The sequence below is a fragment of the Nothobranchius furzeri genome, chromosome 1, assembly GCF_043380555.1.
Source record: "Nothobranchius furzeri strain GRZ-AD chromosome 1, NfurGRZ-RIMD1, whole genome shotgun sequence".
NCBI classification, from domain to species: domain Eukaryota; kingdom Metazoa; phylum Chordata; class Actinopteri; order Cyprinodontiformes; family Nothobranchiidae; genus Nothobranchius; species Nothobranchius furzeri.
In genome coordinates, this window is record NC_091741.1 from 29,460,043 (window position 1) to 29,480,402 (window position 20,360).

The 20,360-nt window shown below is 41.8% G+C and overlaps 1 protein-coding gene across 2 annotated transcripts in view; it reads right to left on the minus strand.

Moving 5' to 3' along the window:
• Nucleotides 1–19,320, minus strand: part of ppp3cb (protein phosphatase 3, catalytic subunit, beta isozyme) — a 74,418-nt gene extending 55,098 nt beyond the window's left edge. For both annotated transcript variants that reach the window (XM_054738079.2, XM_015951346.3), the window contains exon 1: nt 19,166–19,320. In XM_054738079.2, the coding sequence (XP_054594054.1) occupies nt 19,166–19,190 (25 nt within the window). In that variant the 5' untranslated portion in view covers nt 19,191–19,320. The remainder of the gene's footprint in view (nt 1–19,165) is intronic.
• Between the last annotated feature and the right edge of the window lie 1,040 nt (nt 19,321–20,360).

Sequence of the window (20,360 nt, forward strand, 5' to 3'; positions counted from 1 at the left end):
CTAAAATATGCCAAAAGAACCCCGAGGCCGACCAGAGGTCATCTCTCTCTCGCTCCCTCTCGCTCCCTCTCATGTGTGTGTGCATGATTGATGTGGCTCCACCCCTAGCGAATGTCACATGTCCCATACCACGTTTCCAGACTTGAACACGATCCTTTGATTGCCAATTTGACAGTTCTACTTCCCCAACACAAGGCAGTTGGGCTTAGACTACTGGTGAAGAACATGGATCAGCATTTTTGAGGGAGTTTCCAACATGTCTTGAAAATTTTCACAGGGTATCCCAAATATGTTCCTGTGAGCTGCGGGGCCTTGCTCCTGCATGGTGCTGGAGTTTGAGCCAAACCCACAAAAAGCGTTTCCTCTCAAAGTAGTCACAGGGCGGCTGCAGGTGTCCGAAGCTCATCTGGAGTGGAAGAATTGTGGAACGTTCTTCTTTTTTAACTATCGATGTGTCTTGGGGATGTTTGGATGTGTGTTAAAGTTACGTAGTTGATTCAATGTAAGCAGTGAACACATGCTAAGCTAGGCTAATTGCTAAGCGTGACTCCAAGATGTGTGTATTAGTCAGTGTTGTATTTTTATTTTTCTGTATACTGCAGCTATGGTGATAAAATATTTATAATTTTCTTTGGGTCAGGATTCTTGTTTTTGCTTTAGTGGTTTGTTAGCTGTCTAGCTACTTGTAGCTACGTGTTGTTCGGGCAAATCCCTACTTATTCACAAGTTGTTCTAAATAAAACTAAAATATCTCAAAAACTAAATATCTGATCCGTCATTTTTTAACAGTTTGAGATTGAGAAGATGAAGCTAAAAAGTTTGATGTATAATATGTGTGTGGTATGTAAAAGTTGGGTCGTACAAACTGGTACCGATATTTTCTGATATTATATTTTAATGCCAATATCTGCCAATATTATTTGGTAGACCAGTGGTTCCCAAACTTATTTAGCCGCGCACCCCCTTCTATGTCCCGACCATGTTGACGCACCCCCCAGCCCCACATCAGGGCATGGCTATATATATATATATATACACACACACATATATATATATATATATATATATATATATATATATATATATATATATATATATATATATATATATATATATATATATATATATATATATTTATATATTTCAGACGTCACGCTAAACCAGGGGTCGGCAACCTGTTCCCATCAAAGAGCCATTATTACCCGTTTCCCACAGTAAAGAAAACACCGCAGCAGCCGCGGCGTTGTGGGCGGGGCCTACCCTCAGACAGCAGAGCGCTGCTCACAACAGGTGACAGCAGCAGTACCGGTCGCTCGTGTACGTCAAAGTTATCTTTCATAAGACGATAATCAATAAAACGATTTATATAAAGTGGATCCAGAAGTTGTAGCCCGTCTCTGCGACAATATTTAGATATTTTTCACCCTGTTGGTGGTTTTACTGAGCAGGTGCCACTTTTGTCATACGTTTCTTTGTAAAACATGTTTAGACTGTTCAGAATACAAATCCAGGCTCTGTCACGTTTGATTGTTGTAATTAAACTTTGTAGGTGGGGAAGGTCAGAAAAGGATCCGATCATTTTGTTTTTCCCTCATTTACAGTGACGGAGATAACAGTGCAGTGCGCCTGGCTCTGGTGTTAATCAAGTTAAATTATATCTCTTTGCAACAACTTTCACAAGAAAACAGAGCAGTTAAAAGCAGGGCTTGTGTTGACCGGATAGTTCCCATATTTGGCCGTTTATTTTGACGGAGAAAGAATAGAAAGAATTACCCCGACGCATGCAGACGAACTGACACTTTATTCGTTTCGCAAATCGCAGATGTAGCTAAATCACTCAAGAAAAGATTTCCTTCTGAACATCTGAGCTGGACACCGCTCAGCGCAGCTCACTGTCAGCGCGTACATAAGGTGCACAGCGAGCTGAAGATGTGGAGAGGGGCTTGGAACGCGTTGCAGAACCAGGGCGCATGCGGGAAGATTCCTCCCACTGAAGCGAGAGTTTTCCAAACCCGATCTCTCAGAGAGACTTGTCACTTAGAAAATGTTCCCTGATGATGAAACTTTGGCTGAATTGTGCTTGTTCCTGTCTCCAATGTGGCGTCTGAGGAGAGTCCCAGAATCTCACATGGTCTTCAGCTCAGAAAGCGCCTATATGATTACGCACAAGCGTGACGCGTCAGCCCGGTCCCACAGTAAGACCGGGTTGGACCTGTTCAGGTTTACGCAGAAAATCTTTACATTTAGAATTAGCTTGCAGATGTAAAATTAATGCAGTAAAATGTAAAGCATTTTATTTAAATATCCATTCATTATTTTACAAGCACAGAGAGCCGCATCAGATGGATGGAAGAGCCGCATGCGTCTCCAGAGCCGCGGATTGCCGACCCCTGAGCTAGGGCATGTGCGGAGGACACACACACACACACAAGCAAAATATACTTCTTTTCAATTACGTTTAATGGGCCCACTTACATTTTCTTAGGCCCACCCACAAATGAGTTTCTGGCTACGCTAATGGTGACTTTTGACAGACTTCTCTGAGCTCCGCAGCCATTACACTTTTCACCTAGCGCACCCCCTAGCGGCAGCTCGCGCACCCCCACACTTTGGGAATCCCTGTGGTAGACTAATACCAGACATCTCGTGGCTTTGAGCAGGTTTGTCCTGAAATGACAGATCAAGGGGAGTTTTCACTCTATGGGATATAAATCCTGCCAAAGCCCTACATGTTTACTTTCAGTTACACCATCTGCCTTACATGACCTGGTCGTTTGTTGGATTTCACCAAAAAATGTCAGACTTATCAATCCATTCTTAATCCATCTGAGAATCTCAATTGTGAGTCTCCAACCAGTCACATTCTGGCTTTCAAGGTGTGGAACACCGAAAAACCATTTTTATTTATTATTTCTGATTATAACCGGTCACTCTGCATTTTTCTTGAAAATAGTCTCCTACACCTATCTCCTGCATTATCTACGGATAGAAAATAGACGGTGAAACGCTTGCAGAGAATGTCTCGGCTGCTAGAAGCTAACCATTAGCGTTAGCAACTCACCCAGTAAAGTGATTCTCAAGAATGAACGATTCGTTCATGACTTGCGCATCACTAGTGGACACAAACTCCCAAACGTCTCACTTTGAGCTGTCATGTGGGTCTTTACCGCCTCTATAAACACTTCAGGTCTGAATAAAAACGTCCATATTTTCTGTACTCTAGCTCTGGCTCTGGGTAGAACATTAGAGTTAGCTGTTTTCCGCTAGTTTTATGTGTGCCACATGCACAGCCTAAGAGAGCGACGGGTGGGCGTGGCCATCAATAACTTGTCTATATTAAAGTGACTCATAAAGCTCTGAAAAGACTCATTCTGGGAAACGATCAAGAATAGAGGTGCTGAGATGCTTTGTGTGAGAGGGATTTAGTGCAAAGAACTTCATGAATATGTTTCCTATCAACCATAGAGCTGTTATAACTTTTATAAAATTTATAACATGTCCCCTTTAATAACAGGTTACGTGTCTGCCCTGTCACTCGTTCTCACACACTGTCAGCTTGATGAGGCATTGAGCCTTTTTACAAACAACTTGAAACGTGGCGTTTGAAGTTGACATTTGTGTGTGTGTGTGTGTGTGTGTGTGTGTGTGTGTGTGTGTGTGTGTGTGTGTGTGTGTGTGTGTGTGTGTGTGTGTGTGTTTAAGATACAGCATGGGGCTGTATGTCACTTTAAGTGCTGCTGTGTTCCAACATGCATGCAGATAAAACCAAATGCACACGAGATGGGTGGACAAGCTCGCTGTGGATTTGGTCCCAGGAGGGTTTGGCTCCTGTTGGCCCACCTACCCACACCTCCACCATGTTTCATCACCCTGCTGCCAGTTCTTATTGGTCACCTCCTGAATGCCAAACTGAATCATTTTGCTTCTGGAATGGACAATGAGAACTTTTAGTTTTGGGGAATGTCCTCTTCGTCTTGTAAAAAGGTGTCCGTCACTACATGAACATTTCGTGAAAGAAAAGAAATAACAGTAAAATAATTTGGCAATTTTTGTTTTCTGATTAGCTTCTATGAACAGATTTTCTTAGATACAAGAGGGAAAATAAGTATTTGACACATCAACACGTTCATAAGGGTTTTACCAAGTGAGATATTGACACAGAATTTCCATTACGTGTCAAAAAAGACATCTAAACATTAAAGTCCATAAATTGAGTTATGTGTAATAAAGTGAAAACACACAAGGAAAAAGTATTAGACACATGAAGATCATGAGGTGCAAAATGGCATAGAAAACCAGGAGATCACCTGAAATCTGTCAGTATTGAGGGAGAAACTCCGCCCCCATCAGTACTAATTGATATTAACTAGTCTTAATTGATGGCCTGTGAAGGCTTCTCATTACCCAGGAGGCACACACTGTTAAAAGTCACAACCTCAATTAATTAACTTATTTCTGTAATTTTATCCAATTTAACATCATGAGTTTTGAAATTTCAATTTAATTTCACGAGTTATTGGCACTGCAACTCATAATTGTAAGCCAGTTCAGTGAAACGTAATTTTCAATGTCGCTACTTAACTCCACAATCTAAGTTTTAGAATAGTAACCAGATCTACTGAAAACGGATCATGACCACTAGGGTGGCGGCATTATTAATGCGAGATAAAAAAAAAATTGGGCTTGAAATGTGGTCTTGACCTGACAAACGGGCAAATTATGACATAAGATGTAAGACACACATGCTCAGGTGCACCATCCAGTTGCAGCTGCTTATTAACAGAAGAGGAACAACGCCCGACTCGAGCAGATGAAGAGTCGGAAAGCAAAATCGCGGATGATTACTTTTTGTGAACAAGCTCATGAGATCTGGCGGTGTTTCGGCGGGCCTTACTTTGGATGAAGAGCAAGCCAAGAGCGATTGAAATAAGGTTAGTAGCATTTTTCTCAAATGTTTTTAATGAACCCCTCTTTGTAAAGAGGCAAGAGAAAGTAATTTTTGTCTCTGTAAAGTGTAAAAGACCAGCTCATTAATGCCAAGCAGTGGAGGGGAAGCTAGCTAAAAAGTATTTAGGTTCACTTGTAAAATTTTTACTAAGAGAAATTGTCGGGAGTTAGCTTGGGTTTTGTAAAATTCACTTCCTTAAAAGCAAATTCGTTGCTCTTGGTTAAAGTTTTTCATGTGCTGTTTGCAGTTAGCTTCATGGGAGAGAGTGGTCGTGCCAGTAATTAGCCACATCCCATTTGTCTGTTTGAGCATGCGCATGTTTCGTTTCTAGCAGTGACGGCACCGGGGGCGCTAGGGCGCTATAGCTACCCCCTATTGCACCCCCATAGCACACCCAAGTAAATATTAGATTTTTTTATTTTTACAATTTAATTTTAATTGAACGTGTGGATGTGATAATATTTAACATACAAAACAAAAATAATCAGTAAATTATCATATAGATAGTAAAAACTTAAACCAAAACAGGAAATTGATGTTAACCTTTGACCTCATTTTCCACCTGTGAACGAGTGAAAGGTAGAGCTAGTGGTAAAACGGATCTTTTTTTTTTTTTTGCCCACATTTCCACGGGTTCAGTCAGAAACAAATGAATGTTTGGAAGTGATCTCAGACCCACAAAAACCTACGCATCTGGATGAAGAGAGTCAACCCTCAACCGCCGCAGCAGTGCAGGGTTCTGCCACTGGAAATGCTAACGCTAACTTTAGCTAACCTTGCAACACTTTAGATGGTTTTCTGTGTGGCTGTATGTGTTTATGATTTCATGGAAAAGTCAGCGACTGTTCATATGTTTATGATGTGTATTAACCCTCTGATGCATGAATTAGGAGATCTTCAACCATGATTTTTTAAACAATTTTTTTCATCCATCTTTAGGTGTGAATGAAACAAATTTCAACAAATATTTTTTGTAACATTTTGTTAATTTACACATAATTTATTACATGTCCAGCTCAGTGGACAATGTGCATTCTGAACATGAAATATGTTGGCTTGACTTACTGAAGTCCAAATGGAGGGGCTCACATGCAATTAAGTCTTCAACAGCTGTGCTTAATAGCAAAAATAACGTAATAACAATTTTGAGTACCTGTCCACTGCAGTGACCATTATGCATCAAAGGGTTAATGACTGTTTCAGGTGTTGTTGAGGTGTTGTGCACGCATGTGTATCTGCTAGTGTTGAAGGTGTTTTAGAGACCACTTCCTTCATAGCACCCTCAATAAAAAGACTAGCTCCTTCATAGCACCTGCAGAAAAACATTTCTGGAGCCGCCACTGGTTTCTAGTGCCAAAAACACCATTTTGCTGTTAGAGAGGCATTTAAATCTAAAGTGGAGTTACTGGTAGAAATGTTTTATGATGATGTTATATAGTATGCTCTGGCGGTAGCTACATATTTGTGCTGTTGTATGTATGCCGCCGCGACACAGTCTACAAAGCGCGGTGTATTGTTGACTTGCGCGTGGAACGCAACTATTCACGGAGGAGCGGGAGCGCGCATCAGAGAGGAGATCAGATCAGAGAGCAGGTGAAGTTCATTTTTTAGTCGGGTTTACCGTGACGTTATTTAAATTGTCAATTGTGGCATTGACGTTGATGGTCCCCTCTGTTCTGGGAGTCAGTATTCTACATTTCTGTAAAGCACGTTTGTTATTTCTGCATTTCTGTCAGTTTCCTCTTGGAGTGAATACTTAATATTCTCTAAACTATTCACTATTATTATGGCGCAGTGGTTAGCACTGTTGCCTCGCAACACGAAGGGCGCAGGTTCGAAACTCGGCTGCGGCCTTTCTGCGTGGAGTTGCGTGTTCTCCCCATGCATGCGTGGGTTTTCTCCGGGTACTCCGGTTTCCCCCACAGATCACAACACGCCCTATAGGTTAAAAAATAAAATTGTAAGTCGCTTTGGGTAAAAGCGTCTGCTAAGCACATAAACATAAACATATTACATGCTAGCGCATGGCATTTCATTAAAAGTCAGCTAAAATGCAGTCAGGTTCTTCCAAAATTAATGTTGTATTTTATGACATCACCTCATGCATCAGCTACTGACAGAGATATAGTTATACTGGTGAGCTAAATCATGTAAGGACACTGTTACAATGCTAATACATTACTTTCTCTCTTTTTCCAATCCTATATATTTACATTTTTGCCATGTTTCTAGTTCATAAGGCTAAATTTTTTATATCATACTCTGAAAAATAATATTCTGTGTTGTATGTGCAGGCGGTCCATTTATTCACCTTGCTACACGTGTGGATGAAGTCGAGCTGTAAATTTTGCAGTTTTGTCACCTACAATGAAAGAACAATAGTGAGTCATTACAAAGATACTCGTGGACATGGAAGACGGGGACTGAGCTGCATTTACACAAACTGTCTCACTGTGCTCCAATCCCATGTGAATTTATCAAAACACATCAAGGAACACAAAAGTTCAAATCCTGTAGCTAAAATACGCTGTGGACTATGTACTTGTTCTGCACCAACCAACACCAAACAATATTTTCTTCATTTAAAATGACATTTGGGAACTCAAGAGACTGTGAATTGTCCTTTTGTGGAGTGCTCTTTTAAATCTAGGTTAATCTCAACTTTCACTGCCCATAAGAGTCGATTTCATCCTTCAGCTACATTTGTTGATTTCAAATCTGACCTTGTAAAGTACCACAGTCAAGTCCTTTTAAATGCTGAGGAGGAGGAAGACCTTGATGATTTAGTGTCATCAGAGTTATCATTGCCTGAATCTGAATTTCAGCCTGTGCGTAATTCCATTCAGAGGAGGATTGCATCTCTTTTACTTCGTTTGCAAGCAGTTCTTCATGTGTCACAGTCAGCTACTCAAGAGATTGTTGATGACTTATTTGATGTTGGTAAATGCGCCGGACAAATCAGTAGGCAGACAACTGAAAATATTTTGAAGGACCATAATGGCACATCTGAGGAATTAACAGCGTCATTGACTGAAGCATTACAGAGTGCAAACCCACTTACTTTACTTTCAAGAGAAGGGTGTTTAGGCACAGAATTTAAAAGGCAATCATGTAATAGAAAGAACTTTACTGTAAATGAGCCTGTTGAATATGTTTTGAATAGACAAAAAAAGGTCTCAGTGTTGTCTATGTCCCTGTCCTATCATTACTCTGTCATTCTCAAGAGAGACGAGGTACTGCATGAATTGAGGGTAAACAAAGCAGTTGAACAGTCTGGACAGTACAAGTCATGTCTGGATGGGGAATACTTAAAAAAAATCCAATTCGCTCACATGAAGATGCTAGTTTATGCACAACTTTGTATATTGATGATTTAGAAATTTGTAATCCCATTGGCACATCCAGAAAAAACACACAAAGTCTTTGGTGTATATTGGGTTCTTACAAATTTGCCAAGAAGACACGTCATCACGGCCTGCAGTCTATCTAGCCTTACTGTGCAAGACTGAACATGTCAAGTCTTATGGGTATAATACAGTTCTAGGGCTGTTTGTAGAGAAACTAGCTTGCAGTGTAAAAGAGACTGTTTTGTATGTAGCTGCTGACAACTTGGCTGCACACTCCTTAGGTGGATTCCAAGAGTCTTTTAATGTGGACACATTTTGTAGGTTTTGTCTGTGTACTCGTGAAGAAATACAGACTTGTGATGTCAGAGGTGGTAACTTTGTTTTACGAACACCTGATTTGTATGATGAAGCTGTAAATGTATGGACCCAGACTGAACTTGTGTCAGCTGATGGTGTGAAAGGACAATGTCCTCTCAATAGATTGTCAGGTTTTCATGCATGTCAGGGTTTTCCACCTGATTTTTTACATGATGTGTTGGAAGGCATTGTACCTATTGAGCTAAGTCTGTGCCTTGCAGATTTGATTTCTAAGAACTATTTCACATTAGATTAACTTAATAGTGAAATACAAGGACTTCCTTTCAAGTTTTCTGACAAGACAAACCAACCTTAGAAAGTTCCGTCAACTTTCAAGCAGAATTGGACTCTTGGTGGCAATGGACATGAAAACTGGAGTCTGGTGCGTTTTCTTCCTCTAATCATTGGTCACCATGTTCCAGAAGGTGATCAGACTTGGAAATTAGTTCTTGAGCTCAAAGACTTGGTGGAGATATTATCAGCCTCACATTTCACTTCAGATTCACTTTGTTGTCTACAAGCAAAAATATCAGACCACAGACAGTTGCTGCAGACAGTTTTCCCAGAAAAAAGGTTGTGTCCCAAACATCACTTTATTGAACAGTATCCCCATCTTATTCAAAAGTTTATACCTCCAACTGAGTGTTGGACCATCAGGTTTGAGGCCAAACATTCTTTCTTCAAAAAGGCTGTGCGGGATGCAAACAACTTTAAAAATGTTTTGCTTACTCTTGCCACAAGACATCAACTTATGTTGGCACATTATTTTGCAATGCCAAGCATTTTCAAGCCTGAGACTGAGATGGCAAAAGGGTCTGAAATGTGCCTTGAAGTCTTAGATGCTTCTGTCAGACAAGCCATCTTAAATAGGTTCAGCAATGTTGACACCGTTGGACTGACCCCACACATCTTCCTAAATGGAACAAAGTATTCAAAAGGAATGATTCTCTCTGCGGGCAGTGCAAGTGGATTACCGAACTTTGGAAGAATTTTGGAAGTATGCATTGTGTTGACAAGTCACGCTTGCTTCATTATCGAACCTTTTAAAGCATACTATGTGTGACAGTGTGAGCGTCCTGTCACAGTGTCCTCAATGATCATGCGCCCTGGCTACTTGGCCAAGGGGATGTCCCTTTGGCTGACTGGTTAGTGCGCATGACTCTCACCCGGGAGTTTGGGGATCAAATCCCGCCCGGGCCCTCGTTTCTCCACCTTGCCACATTTGGCGTTGTCGGCAGGATTCATGTAGTACTGTCAAGTAGGTCCATGAATGTGAAGTTTGTGGCAGCCTGCGTGGGAGCACAAGGACCTGCTTGTGGAAAGAGGGGGGAATATGTGGCAGTGTGAGCGTCCTGTCACAGTGTCCCGACTGATCGTGCGCCCTGGCCACTTGGCCAAGGGGATGTCCCTTTGGCTGACTGGTTAGCCCGCATGACTCTCACCCGGGAGTCTGGGGATCGAATCCCGCCCGGGCCCTCATTTCTACACCTTGCCACAACTGTGGAGCATCTGCGAAGTTACCATCTTGTGAAGAAATACCCTGCTGAGTGTTTGCTGGTGAAACCAGAAGATCTCAACGACTACTTGCCACTGGTGTCATATTTCATTCGGGGGCAGCCTCCTGGTCACTCCCAAGACTTTCTTACTGAAATAAACCTACTGTAAGTGATTAAACACTCATGTTGGTGTTGAAAACTTTTGAAAAATGTTTTGGGATACTCAGTGCAATGACGATGACTTGAAGCCCCCTTTCTCATTTTAGGTGAAAAGTTCATTGTTATATTGAGTGATAAAATTTGTTTTAAAAAAATCCATTAAATGACCAATAAATTAATTAATTTAAATAATTACATAAATAAATAAAGTTCCATTCGTCAACATCACACGCTGGTGAAATTGCATCTCCACATTTGACCCTTCCCATTTGAGCGGTGAGCTGCGGCAGTGCTCGGAACTTTTTTGGTTTAATAGCATATTTGATCGCTGTTTATTTTTGAAAAATAGTGTTAAAATCCGTTTTCATAACCCAGTGTCATGTCTTGTCTCACATAGTGATTTTTGTCACACCCAGAATCACCTTAATATAATGCAGTTCAGTACACTACTGCTCATACACTCACCGAAAATAGGTCAGTTACTGTTTATGAACTGCACATGAAAGGCCACATTCATAATAAGAGATTCCATGTGATATTCATGGAACTCTCGAAGAAAATGTGTCAGTAAGAAACAGAATCTGATTTGGTCTATCTTTGCTTAAAGTCAGGACAAGGACATTAGTGATTACAACTTGAACAGGTTAGAGGCAGATTGATCCAAATAGTTTTTACTGAACGTTTATTCCTAAAGTACATATTTTTCTTGCTTTTTCAGGTCAAAGTGGTCTACAATGCTGCTGCGTGTCATAGTTTCAGACAATGAAATCGGACGTCTCTCAGTGGAAGACATTCCCTCAAGCATCGAGAAACTGTAGCAGGTGTTACGAACCAACCTTAGTCAAAGGGGAAGATTCGTGTTGCAGTTTGAGGATCCTGATTTCAATAATCAGCTGTGCAACCTAATGGACATCAAAGACCTTCCTGGTGACCGTGCAACTCTGAAAGCATTGTTCACAGCAGATGACGCCTCAGAATCTACACTAGACACAGGCAGCCTCCCTTCACTCAGCAGCGGAGATTCTGTCGAATGGCCTGGTCCCTTCCCAATTCCACAATTCTCCCATGATGTGGAACTGCCGCTGAAAGAAGCAAACTGTAGATATGCCGAGGATGGATCTGTGATGGTGATTCCTAAAGGTTTAAAGACTGATATCCTTGACACACTTGCAGACCGTATGTCAAAGATTAGTGCATATCCTGAGAGGCAGCATTATGAAAATGTTGCCAGAGCACTGGTGGAGAAGCACCCGTCTGCGCGAACCAGGGTCTGACAAGGGATGGTACTCGTGGTTTCACAGCCTGAAGTTTAAGCTTGGAAACTACTGGCAAAAATTAAGTGCAGCAGGATGCCCTGAAGTGGTCATAAACAAACGAAAAGCTGGAGGTTCAAAGGGAAATTGTGTCAAAAAGTCCAAGAAGGCTGAAGTGAACTACTGTCCTGATCCACCTGAAGGACAGAGTCCTGAAAACATGGAGGAGAAGTGCAAGATAATGGAGGTTGAAATACTGAAGAGACCCTGATCAGCAGCTGCTAGGGGGTCTGATGGTTGCTAGGTTTTCGCAGCGCAGAAGAGAGATCATTGGAGATCAACCACACATCACTAATTTCCCGATGGCCAGCACTGTTCCATGAGAGACAGGTAATTACACAACTTTACATTAATTCCACCATGAGAGCTTTTATCATGTTATGTTTCTACTGTGAACTGTCATGTTGAAAAATGTTTTATTTTCTTTTTGCCACCTCAGATTAGTGCAGAATTCAAGCGAATCGTTGCCACAGACCTTCTGGGGTCTTTTCTCAATGGACTTGATAGCCTGGTCCCAAGACTCTCGGAGGTTTACAAAGTAGCAACCAAGTCAGGAAAGAAGTCCTCACTCAAAAACATCTCGGACTGCCTTATGAAAGATGTAAGTGGAACTGTAGTAGGCAAGAAAATGAGGCACTGTTGGTTTTATATGTTAAAATATTTTTATCGTACTGAATGTTTCTTGTCATGTCTCCTATCTTGTAGGACACAAATGAAAGAAGAAGAGCTGCTGCGCTGCTTGGTTTGCCATACTACATATCAGGGGAAGATCCATCAGCAATTATCAGGACTTGTGACGTAAGTTCATAGCAACTCTGCAATGCAAATGCTAGCATGTGGTTTGGTGGGGAAAAAACCGCTTTTAGCTTTCTTGGTTTATTTTTAACCTCAACCATAAAAGCTCAGCTCCACTAACAATCTGGTGAAATCTCATCACAAACAAAACGTACACAACAGTTGAGACTTGGCTGCATTCCCAGACAATAACATTGTCCAACACATTCTCACATCCAAGGCGTCAAAATATGACGCGTGTGACCAAGCCTCTATATATGACGATCCGGGACGCCCCAGCGCGTCAGGAGACGACGATCAGGGACAAACTGTTGATGCAGCGTCCCAGAGCGTCGGTATCGGAAGCTGGTGCTGAGACGGACATTAGAACTACTTGTGAACTACCTAACCTTCCCCTCACCCCAATCCTAACCTTAAGGTCACAGTTTATGGACCTTAAGGTTGGGATTGGGGTGAGGGGAAGGTTAAATAGTCGAATAATGTCCGTGTGACCGCACGCGTCAAACAGTGATGCCAGCGGAGCCACGTGTCCCAGCGTGTCCCTGATCGTCATCTTCTGACGCGCTGGGGCATCCCGAATCGTCATATATAGAGGCTTGGTCACACGCGTCCAACAAAATTTATAATCGTTGCAACCCTAGCGGGGTGAGAGATGTTCAAAAAAGCAGTTTGATGGATGGGTTATAATTCAATAACATAGGGGGCCAGCGCTGGACTGGATGAAGTTTTTTCCATGATTATACATTTTATAGTAGCAGTTAAAAATTCTCGTTTTATTTATTTATTTTATTAACAATAAAAATATTGTATTGGTTGCACTAGTATGTGACAAAGATTTGAAGCAATATGGTAAAAAAAAATCTGACTGTACAAGTATAAAGTAGGGATGCACAATTTATCGGCATCAATATCGGTGTCGACCAATGCTAGTCATTTTTTAACATATCAGTATTGGTCCAAAAAATAAAACTGGGCCGATATTATTAACCAGTGTTTTTTCCATCTTATTTCCATTTGTTTATCTGTTTCAGAGGGTGAGGGAGGTGATGTTTGTTTGGTCATGTGACAGTGATCGTAATCATCTCAGAGGCGTAAATGTGTGTACATAATGTAAATTCACCTTAAATAATTTTCATTCTATACAAAAGCTGCTAATATTAGAAGCATTAATGTCAGTATACCTTTATCAGCAAATATCAGTTATCGGCCCATAACAGTGATATTAATATCGGTATCAGCCCATAAATTTCATATTGGTGCTTCACTAGCATAAAGACATACGGGATGTTAAACCTTATCGCATCAAATGACTTGCAATTAGAGCTGGGCAATATGGCCTAAAATCAATATCACCATATATCACCTTGACAGCGATAAATATACGATAACTACAGGTAAGCGCAGGACCAAAAGTTGTCCACTAGATGGGGCTGTCACGTGTATTGTGTCACATTTTTACTCAAGGTGGTGCAGCTTCTTAAAGGGACATGAACGTTGCAAATCTACACACATCTTTTCATTTTTTTATTGTCAAATTTATTGACATGGGGAAAATTATCACGGTAAGAGTTCGAAATTTTGATAATAAATTTGCGATTTATTGCCCAGCCCTACTTGCAATATAAACGTATTTTGGAATAATGGCATTCTGTTCTTGCGCACAAAAGTGCTCATATTAAATCTGTTTTTGAAGGCTCACGTTGATACTCTGGATGATGCCATGAAGGGGATGCAGCTTGGCCTCCTGATAGGCTGTGAAGGTGGTGAACAAGGTGCCATTCCAAACGAGGTCTTTGATGTGGCAGTTGTGGTGGAGGAGACAATTGTCCTGCACAACGTTAAAGATGTGACGCACAGCTTTGCCGTGCTTATGGGCGTCATCTACCATGGCAATCTCAAGTATCCAGATGACATGAAGCATTCTTTTGAGTTTCTTCAGGGAGTAGTGATGAAGATCAGCCCAGACCAGGCCTCGGCTCGAGTACATGGACTGAGAAACAGGATCCTGAGGTACAAACTGTGAAATCGGCCAAGTTTTTAGTTCCATTTTTCATGTGGAAAGAGTTTCGTTTGTTCAGTTCTTTTGTATCCAAACTAAAACTTTAAGAATATATCTGAACTGTTCTATGAAAAAACATGATTCGTGATTGTGATTGTGATCTTGTTCCACTTAGTGCTATTTTTCTGATAGAGAGCTAATGGATTATTGACTTTGCACAACTGTTCAATGTTGCAATGTTCTCATTCAACATGAAGGTCTTACTTATACTTGTCTTAAAGATAAAGGTGCTCATTGACTTTGGCCTAAAGGCTCGTCTCATTTGTCATAATTGTTTTTGATGAAAGTGTCAAATAAATGTTCTTAAACATTTAAGTTGTAAATGTATTGTGTAATCTTTTAGAAAGCTATTGAACTGGCAATTATTGGTTAAGAAAGGGGATAACATACAGAAATGTTAGTTTATATAAATTGCAATTATAAATTCAGTTGCTGTCTTAAAAAATGAGTTAACTTTAAAAGGAAATTGGTATAAACAGTTTCTTTAACTTTAAAAAGAGAGTTTAAATTATTTAAAATTACATGTTCCTTTGACAAAATAAAGCAAGTTTTCATGAATGAATAATGTAACTTTGAGCTGTTTGAACTCAGAGGATAAAGTTCAGACAAGAAATAGTTATTAATTACACCACTGGTATAACTTGATTATGTGAGTCCAAATGACATATAACTGTACGTTTCCATGACAAGACTAATCAGTTTTTTGAAAAAAAAAAATTCCATTTTAAGTCATTTCAACTTGTAGAATTAAGTTCAAACAAAACAATATAAAATGGGCAACTTTTATAACTTACCATAATAAATGGAACACAAAGCTATTTTTAAGCTGAGTTCACTTATATTTTTAAATAGAACCACCCTAATAATTTTTACAGTGCATGAAATATTTAATCATGAGTCAAAGCAAAAACCCTTCCAAGATCTTCGTAATCTTATTGTTGGAAAGCATTCTGATGGGAATGGGTATAGGCACATTTCCGGGATGCTGAATGTTCATGTCAGCACTGTGGGGGCCATTATCCGGAAATGAGAGAGCATCAGTTCACCATAAACCAGCCACGATCATGGTGCTCCATGTTAGATTCCTGTCGGAGGAATCCAAAGAATAACCAGGTTAGTTCTTCAAGAGCCAAGAACCTCTTGGGTAGAACTTCAGGAAGACCTTGCGTCAACAGGTACCGTTGTTGTAAACAAATCTGTAAGCAATGCACTGAACCACCTTGGTGAGCTTGCAACCATGCATACTCATCATGCTAGACACCATTGCTGAACAAAAAGCTTGTTGAAGCTTGGTTAAAGTTTGTGAAACAGAGTTTGGAGAAGCTTGTGGGTTACTGGGAGATTATGGTCAGATGAAAGCACGATTGGACTTTTTGGCTGTCACACACACCGTGTTTGGAGAAGAAATGGGTCCACCCCAGAACACCATACGAATGGTTACATTTGGGGGTGGAAGCATCATGGTGTGGGGCTGCTTCTCAGCAAGGGGTCCTGGTAGACTTCATGGTACTGAAGGCAGTATGAATGTGGAAATGTACCGGGAAATCTGGATAAAAATCTGGTGCCATCTACCAGAAAGCTGAAAATGAATGGAGGGTGGACGTTTGGACAATGATCCCAAACACAAGGCCATGGAAACAATGAACTGGTTTCACAGAAAGAAAACCAAGTAGCTTGAATGGCCCTTTCAATCACTTGGCCTAAATCCCATTGAAAGAACTGATCAAAGTTCATAAAAAAGACCAAAAGATCATTTGTGCAGAAGAATGGACCAGAACCACGGCTGAACAACGCAGGCGACTGGTGTCTCCATACAAGAGAAGCTGTTATCACCAACAAGGGCTTTTCTGTAAAGTATGTTCAATACTTTTTCTATAGGTCGTTTCACTTTATTTATTATGACTCAACTTGTTTACTTAAATGTTCTGATTTCTTTGTATTAATTCAATATTTGTCTTGATGGAAACACCTGGTGGAGTTGTTGTGTCAATTGCCCACTTAGAAATACCCTTACTGATAAAAATACTGATGTGTTAAATACTTATTCTCCCCACTGTATTTAACTATATTTTACCACAATGTTAAAGTATTCATTAAATGTCCTCTGTTGATGGCATTTTAATTGTTTTTGTTCTGTAGTCGTTGTAATTCAGAGGTAGGAAACTCATACTTCATTAACATTTCATCAACTGACTTTCAAAGAGTAATGTTTCAGATATTTAAAATAAAGTCTAAACATATTTTAAAAAACATTAGAATGTTTAAAATACACATACATGTAAGTAGGTTTGATTTAAAGCTAAATATTTAGCTAACATTTAAAAGGAGATTGCTGTAAATTAGAAGTGACCTACCAAAATAAAAGAGGGGAGTGTGTGTGTCTATATGTGTGTGTGCGTATCTAGATCTGTGTGTAACTCTTGATTTGTAACTTGTGTTTACATTTTCGTGTGTAACTTCAGTTCCTACACAGACAAATCATTGAATACACACACACACACACACACACACACACACACACACACACACACACACACACACACACCTGGTAAACACGGACAAAACTACATTACACACAGATCAGTTTACAAGTACAAAAATCCTTTTGAGACTATTTTCTCACCTGACTGATTTGTGTGTACATGGTGCGTTTGAATGCTCGGTGGAAGCTGGGAAATATGATTTTCCTTTGGAATTAGTCTAAACTTGTGTTGACAGGACAAATATGCTTTTCTGTGGAAAAATAGAGTCTCTCAGGATCCTGTAGTTATAAAAGATAGACCTACGTTTAACTTTTAATAATCTAAAATTGTTTATTTAGATATATTTGTGTTTGTGAGCCATGAAAACAGTCAAAGTTTTAAAAGAAATGACTAATAAATGGCAGAGTAGTTCTCTGACTGGAAAAAGCAGGCTTCAAACCGGGAGAAGGCACAAGAAGATGGTGCAGCGTCCTGGTGATCTTTCCTCTGAAGTAAGTAAAGTAAGTCCAGCATGTTTTGCAGTCAGATTATAATGAGTCAGCTATTATTTTTGACCATTTCAGACGTTTTGCATCCCTAACCTTCATCTAAGGCCTAAGAGTTTCTTTCAAGATAAGTTTTGTGTAAGTGTGTTCAAACATAGAACAGTTAGTGAACAATTCTGAAGGAAAACCCATGAATTAGTGGCCACAGATGCACACAATCAGTGTATCTCCTCTTCCCGCTTTTATTTTGGTGGGTTACAGTTCATATGACAGTCTTTATTTAAATAAAAATATTTATAGATGGGTTTAAACGTTTAAATGCATTTATGTATAGTTTGATTTGATCAAAATTTTGATTTAAACAATGTTTTGTTTCATGTTGAAACATTGAGACGATAAATTAAAATTTCCCAAATCAACGTGATGAATACTCACTTTTAAGAACTTAATTATGTTGTTAGCGGAGAAATGACGCTATTATTTATGCTGTGTGTATATATATACACACACACACACACACACACACACACACACACACACACACACACACATATATATACATACATCTGATATATGATCATGCGCCCTGGCTACTTGGCCTAGGGGATGTCCTTTGGCTGACTGGTTAGAGCGTTTGACTCTCACCCGGGAGTCTGGGGATCGAATCCCGCCCAGGCCCTAGTTTATCCACCTTGCCACATAGATATAGGTGTGTGTGTGTTAGAGTCTTATATATGTGTCTGTGCGCGCGCGTGTGTCTTGAAAGGGGGGGTAAACAGGATGTTGAGACAAGCATTGAAGGAATGATGCGGAAAAATCTAAACACCCCCTCCCCGGCGCAAAGGCCCACCCCCTCCACTCCACGCACAACGCACGCACGGAATACCGGGGCATGCCCAGCGACGCACGCAGCATCAGCTGCGCCTCTTCCGGCAGAGAGACCTTGTGAGTTTACTAAGCGCAGGTCCAGTGTGTGTGTGTGTGTGTGTGTGTGTGTGTGTGTGTGTGTGTGGAGGGGGTGTACGCCAGCCTCGTTGTGACCCGATAAACACGACGGATCATGACCCGAGCACAGCCTCTCCTCGAACCTCCACAGCCGCCCACACATCCATTACTCCGTCTAATCCAGTGATCAACACCACTACCGCGGCTCGCCTCGTTCTGATCAGGCAGCCCTGCATCCCTAAACTCCATTTTGTGACACACACACACACACACACACACACACACACAGGAAAACAAGAGAGGTGGGGGAGAGCAGGGAGACCTTTAGGAAGACACGCGGCAGAAACACCCCCTGACATTCAGACGCTATAATAAAAACATCGCCTCCGCGCGCTGAACCACCACGTCAACGCGCTACTTTTGAACAGTTCATCAAGCAGGCCGCTCACAGCAACTCAGTGGCGACGCCTGGCAAAGTTATCAGCCTACCTGCGACTCAAACCTCAGCCGGGATTCAAGAAACCCTAATGTAGGCCAAACGGACCAGCTAAAGCAGGGGGAGAACGAACGAACGAACACACACACACACACACACACACACACACACACACACACACACACACACACACACACACACACACAAACACACACTAACCGAAAACCTCCTTGAGTATCGCATGTTCGCCTCCCCCTCTCCTCGCCACCATCCGAGCAGCATTCATGCAGCATCCTCCCACATCCCCAGCATCAGCACCATCACACCACCAGCAGGGTTTACCTTTATGTCTGCCTTTAGCCGTCATCGTCACACTGCTGGCTGTTTCATTTGAACGAGAAGCTCATGTCTCTGTCTCCCTGAGCGCGTCTCCCCCTCTGTCACTCCGTCGGTTGTTTCTCTGGCGGGTATTATTCAGTAACGCGAAATCACCGCTAGGAGAGAGGAGCGCGCGCGTATGGAGCGCATGCAGCAGCGCAGGGTGTCGCACAATGCTTTCATAGAGGAGACATCCACCACCTCCCTCCCCTCCCCTCCCCCTTTAGAGAAAAAATAGGGGCAATGCCTGAGTGAGGGGTGAATTCTAATGGAATAACGAGGGAAGACCCTGATTATGGCGTTGGATCCCCCCTCTTCATCATCACCCCCTCCCTCTAAGATTCACAATCAAGAGGCGCATGCATGTGACTTGTCAGCCAAAAATCCTCCTCTTTATTATGAGGTGCTACAATAATAAGCAGGAACCAGAGAGCGCGAGTAGAAGAGAGTAGTATAGCAAAATGATGCAAACACACACGCGCGCGCGCACACGCAAACAGATTAAAACGATAGGTTACGGATGAGTTATTGGCTCAGAGGAGCGCGCACTGGCCGTGCGGGGTTTGGCAATGCCTCCTGTCGAAGGCCGAGGTGATGCTGTCGGGTCCTAGGCGGGCGTCGACATTAAACGCGGTGGCTGGGTGCTTGTTTTCTGGCTGCAGCAGTGGCATCACTCGGTGGAGTCTCCGCGCTCCCCCGGACAGAGGAAGCCTGCTGCTGCGGCGCTGATTTTGGGGGAGGATAGGCGGACACCTCGCTGCTGTTGTGGCATGTTCGGAGCCTAAAGTTTATTTTTCTTCTGAGAAGGGGTGTGTGTGTGTGTGTGTGTGTGTGTGTGTGTGTGTGTGTGTGTGTGTGTGTGTGTGTGTGTGTGTGTGTGTGTTGGGGGAGGGGGCATTCGCGGGGCAGAAACGGGAGACGCGCGCTTTGGAGAGCGAGGAGATGAGCACCGGGCTCTACCTCTCCGGGACGTCTCTGCGGTGCAGCTGCCAACACCCCGGAATGGCGAAAGAAGGAACTCCCACGCAGGGCCACGCGCGCGCGGGTGCGCGCACACACATACACACACTACCTACTCAGCCACGCACATTCAGACTCATACTGCCATCGTGTGGAGACATTGATTATAGGGCTTTCCCCCTGAGATGATTGGGCCGTT